Source organism: Nicotiana sylvestris, chromosome 6, assembly GCF_000393655.2.
Source record: "Nicotiana sylvestris chromosome 6, ASM39365v2, whole genome shotgun sequence".
NCBI lineage: Eukaryota > Viridiplantae > Streptophyta > Magnoliopsida > Solanales > Solanaceae > Nicotiana > Nicotiana sylvestris.
Genome location: NC_091062.1, coordinates 53,343,398 through 53,348,520, shown reverse-complemented (window position 1 = coordinate 53,348,520; position 5,123 = coordinate 53,343,398). Strand labels below are relative to the sequence as shown.

At 46.2% G+C, this 5,123-nt stretch overlaps 1 protein-coding gene across 1 annotated transcript; it reads left to right on the top strand.

The window, feature by feature from the left end:
* The first annotated feature begins 306 nt into the window (after positions 1-306).
* Positions 307-2,026, top strand: LOC138870612 (uncharacterized). The gene is made up of 3 exons (XM_070148435.1): positions 307-748; positions 1,123-1,453; positions 1,678-2,026. Exons 1-3 carry the CDS (start codon positions 307-309, stop codon positions 2,024-2,026), a joined length of 1,122 nt encoding a protein of 373 aa, XP_070004536.1.
* Positions 2,027-5,123: the final 3,097 nt, after the last annotated feature.

Genomic DNA, 5,123 nt, shown 5'->3' with positions numbered 1-5,123 from the left:
ATTTCAGATCCAAGTATTCCTATTCCAGCTGCGGCAGAGGGTGCTACCATCCCTCTCGCTGATATTCCAGATCCTGATGCAGTTCCAGCTTTCGGTCCCGGGGTTTCTGATGGGGACCTTAGAGGAGCCATCCATATGTTGACCTAGTTAGTGGCCGCTCAGGCCCAGAGATCCCATGATGCCCCTACGTCCTCCAGCAGACAGGGAGATTCCGCCAGCTCCAGAGTCAACCAGTTTCTGCGATTGGCCCCTCCAAAGTTCATAGGCACAGACCCAGAGGCCGATCCGCAGGATTTCCTTGATGAAATGTATAAGACCCTTCGAGTGATGAAGGCTACAGAGACGGAGGGGGTTGAGTTGGCTTCATACAAGTTGAGGGGAGCAGCGTATTCATGGTTCGAGATGTGGGAGGAAAGACCTCCAGCTAGATGGGATGAGTTTGTAGATGCATTCATGGACCACTTCTTGCCTGCCGAGACAATGGCGGCCCGTGCCACTGAGTTTGAGGTCCTCAAGCAGGGCAGTATGAGTGTTTGGGAGTACCACATGGAGTTTGTGAGATTGTCCAAGTATGCTCCCCAGTTAGTGTCGACCATGGGTGATCGAGTTCGGCGATTTGTTCAGGGTCTTAGTCCCTTGGTGGTGAACGAGGCTGCTACAGCGGCCTTACAGTCAGATATGAATTATGGGAAGATTGTGGGATTCGCTCAGGCCACAGAAGCTAGGAAGTTGAAAATACGGGCAGAAAGTGAGAGTAACAGTAGGGCCCGATCAGTGGGTCACTCAGGGAGACCAGTTTAGAGAAGGGGGCCATCAGGGTCATCCCAGTCATTTGCTCAGTCCTCAGCGAGCACACTGCCATCTGTGCACAGTTATCAGCAGAGCAGTAACTTGAGACCAGGTTCAAATAGCAGGAGACCCCATCAGTCCGGTCGTCCAGGAGGGGGATCACAGCAGCAGGGGGAGCTCTATGCCCCAAGTGTGGGAGATTCCATACGGAGGCTTGTTATTTGGATATCCCGGTGTATTATAGATGCGGGGTGAGAGGTCATATCCAGCGGGACTGTCATGCGCTCAGACAGGGCACGGGTACGGTATTTGCTCAGCCATCCGGTTCTTCAGCTGCTACATCATCCGCGCGCCCTCCAGCTCCAGCAGGGCGTGATGCAATTAGGAGTGGAGCTTGTGGTAGAAGTGAACCTAGCCGATTTTATGCTTTGAGTGGTCTCCAGAGTGCAGAGGCTTCTCCAGATGTTGTCACAGGTATCTTGTCTGTTCAGGCCATTGATTGTTATGCTCTTATTGATCCGGAGTCCTCTTTGTCTTATGTCACCCCATTCATTGCTTCAAGTTTTGGGGTAGAACCCGAACAACTTTATAAGTCGTTCTCTGTATCAACTCCGGTTGGTGATTCTATCACAGCCGCGCGAGTTTATAGGAATTGTGTTGTCACGTATGTGGTTGTGCTACCACGGCCGATCTTATTGAGTTTGGAATGGTGGATTTTGATGTGATTATGGGAATGGACTGGCTTTATTCGTGCTTTGCTAAACTTGACTACCGAACGAGAGTCATGAGGCTTGAGTTCCCTAATGAGCCGGTTATTGAGTGGAAGGGAAATGGTATGGTGCCGAAAGGTAGGTTTATTTCCTACCTTAAGGCTTCAAAGATGATTAGGAAGGGGTGTATCTACCATTTGGTCCGGGTGGCGGACACCACTTCAGAAGTGTCTGCCCCCGAGTCCGTGCCAGTCGTGAATGAGTTTCTTGAAGTGTTTCCGGACGAGCTTCCAGGGATCCCACCATATAGGGAGATTGATTTCGGGATTGATGTATTGCCAGATACGCAGCCAATATCTATTCCACCATACAGGATAGCGCCAGCGGAGTTAAGGGAGTTAAAGGAGCAGCTGAAGGATTTATTAGAAAAGGGGTTCATACGGCCAAGTGTGTCGCCGTGGGGTGCTCCGGTTCGTTTTGTCAGGAAGAAGGATGGGTCGCTCCGGATGTGTATTGATTATCGGTAGCTTAACAAGGTCACCATCAAGAATAAATATCCTTTGCCTCGGATAGATGATTTGTTCGACCAATTGCAAGGTGCAAGGTTCTTCTCCAAAATTGATCTACGGTCCGGGTATCACCAATTGAAGATCAGAGAGCAGGATATTCCTAAGACCGCTTTCAGAACTCGCTATGGTCACTTTGAATTCTTGGTCATCTCTTTTGGGCTAACCAACGCCCCGGCAGCTTTCATGGATCTTATGAATCGGGTCTTCAAGCCATTTCTAGACTCCTTTGTGATTGTTTTCATTGATGACATCCTTGTTTATTCGCGGAGCCGGGAGGATCATGCCGATCACCTCAGGGCAGTTCTGCAGACCCTTTATCAGCACCAGTTGTATGCTAAATTTTCAAAATGTGAATTTTGGTTGGAGTTCGTTACCTTTCTGGGCCATGTTGTTTCCAGTGAAGGGATTCAGGTGGATCCCCAGAAGATTGTAGCAGTAAAAGATTGGCCTAGACCCACGACCCCGACGGAGATCCGTAGCTTCTTGGGTTTAGCGGGGTATTATCGGAGGTTTGTGGAGGGATTCTCTACCCTCGCCTCCCCTTTGACTAAGTTGACGCAGAAAGCAGTTAAATTCCAATGGTCCGATGCTTGTGAAAAGAGTTTTCAAGAATTGAAATCAAGGTTGACAACAGCACCGGTATTAGCCCTGCCAGAGGGTACAAAGGGATTTGTGGTGTATTGCGATGCTTCGAGAGTCGGGCTCGGGTGTGTGCTGATGCAACATGGAAAGGTTATAGCCTACGCTTCTAGGCAACTCAAGAATCATGAAAAGAACTATCCAACTCATGACTTAGAGCTTGCAGCGGTGGTGTTCGCACTAAAGATTTGGCGACATTATCTATACGGGGTCCATGTGGATGTATTAATGGACCACAAGAGCCTTCAATATATTTTCAAGAAGAAGGAGTTAAATCTAAGGCAACGAAGATGGCTAGAATTACTCAAGGACTATGATATTGATATTCTCTATCACCCGGGGAAGGCTAATGTTGTGGCAGACGCTCTTAGTCAAAAATCCATGGGAAGTTTGACTCATTTGGAGGCATATCAGAGACCGTTAGCCAGGGAGGTTCACCAATCGTCCAGTTTGGGAGTTCACCTTGCAGACTCTAATGAAGGAGGAGTAATTGTACAGAATGGGGCTGAATCATCGCTCATGGCAGAGGTGAAAGAGAAGCAATTTAATGATCCGTTGTTAGCACAACTAAAACAAGGTAATTCATAAACACAAGACCACAGCTTTTTCCGTTGGCATGAATGATGGTACCCTACGGTAACAAGACCACCTGTGTGTTCCTGATATCGACGGTCTTCGGGAAAGGATCATGGCAGAGGTTCACACTTCCAGGTATTCCGTGCACCTAGGTTCTACAAAACTGTATCATCATCTCAAAGAAATTTATTGGTGGAACAACATGAAGAGGGATGTGGCGAATTTTGTGGCGAAATGTTCGAATTGTCAACAATTGAAGGCCGAACATCAAAGGCCCGGTGGATTGGCTCAATGCATAGAAATTCCAACGTGGAAATGGGAGATGATTAACATGGATTTTGTAATAGGGTTGTCGCGCACTCCGCGCAAATTTGACTCAATTTGGGTGATCGTGGATCGACTCATGAAATCAGCGCATTTCTTGCCAGTTAAATCTACCGACATAGTGGAACAGTATGCTCAGTTGTATATCAAAGAAATAGTAAGGTTGCATGGCACTCCAGTTTCAATCATTTCAGATCGCGGGGCTCAGTTTACAACCCACTTTGGGAAGAAGTTTCAGCAAGGTTTGGGTACGCAGGTAAACCTTAGCATAGCTTTTCATCCAAAAATCGATGGGCAAGCAGAGCGGACTATTCAGACGCTTGAAGACATGTTACGTGCTTGTACTATTGATTTCAAGGGTAGTTGGGATGACCATTTGCCGCTCATAGAATTTGCTTACAACAACAGCTTCCATGCTAGTATCCAAATGGCACCGTTCGAAGCATTGTATGGTAGGAGATGTAGGTCTCCCATCGGATGGTTCGAGGTTGGAGAAGCGGAATTGATAGGGCCGGACCTCGTGTATCAGGCCATGGAGAAAGTCAAGCTTATTAAAGAAAGGTTGAAAACTGCTTAAAGTCGCCAAAAATCCTATTTGGATGTGCGTCGCAGAGATTTGGAGTTCAAAGAAGACGATTGGGTATTCTTGAAAGTTTCCCCAATGAAGGGCATCATGCGATTTGGAAGGAAGGGAAAATTAAGTCCGAGGTATGTCGGACCATACAAAATCATTCAGAGAATTGGTCAGGTGGAATACAAACTCGAGCTGCCACCCGAGATGTCATTGGTACACCCGGTCTTTCATGTGTCTATGTTAAGGAAAGTAGTAGGGGATCCGTCCACCATCGTGCCAGTCGAGACAATTGAGGTGAATGAAGAGCTATCATATGAAGAAGTCCCAGTTGCCATTCTTGATAGGCAAGTTCGAAAACTGAGAAATAAGGAAATTGCATCCGTGAAAGTATTATGGCGGAACTAGCAAGTTGAGGAAGCCACTTGGGAAGCCGAGGAAGAAATGAGAAAGAAGTACCCACATTTGTTTGAATAGTTATATAATAGCTTTCATGCATTTGGTTCCTATAAACTCTTATCTTTTGATTTGATCTATGTTAAACTATTCCATTTTGATTATGTATGTTGCCTATGCTGCCATGGTTGGTGTTGAACAAGTTATGTTATGTCTATGGAACATGTATATGCTTTTAGGATATGTATTTGGGGCCCTCTGATAGGTGGATAGTCCTAGTTACAAAGGAAATTCTGGCGAAATTTTCGGAAATTTAAGGAGTTAGCCAAATTCGGGGCTGATGATATATTTCATAATGTGAAAAGCAGAAGTTACATAAGGATGACGAATGAATGAAACTTGATCCTCATTCGAGGACGAATGATCTTAAGCGAGGGAAAATGTAAAGCCCCAGAAAATTTTGCTTAGTAATTTAAGACTTCGTGGTGCCAAGGTAGGCTAAATATTTTATCTTGCATACAAATGAGGATTAAGGATATTATGGATATC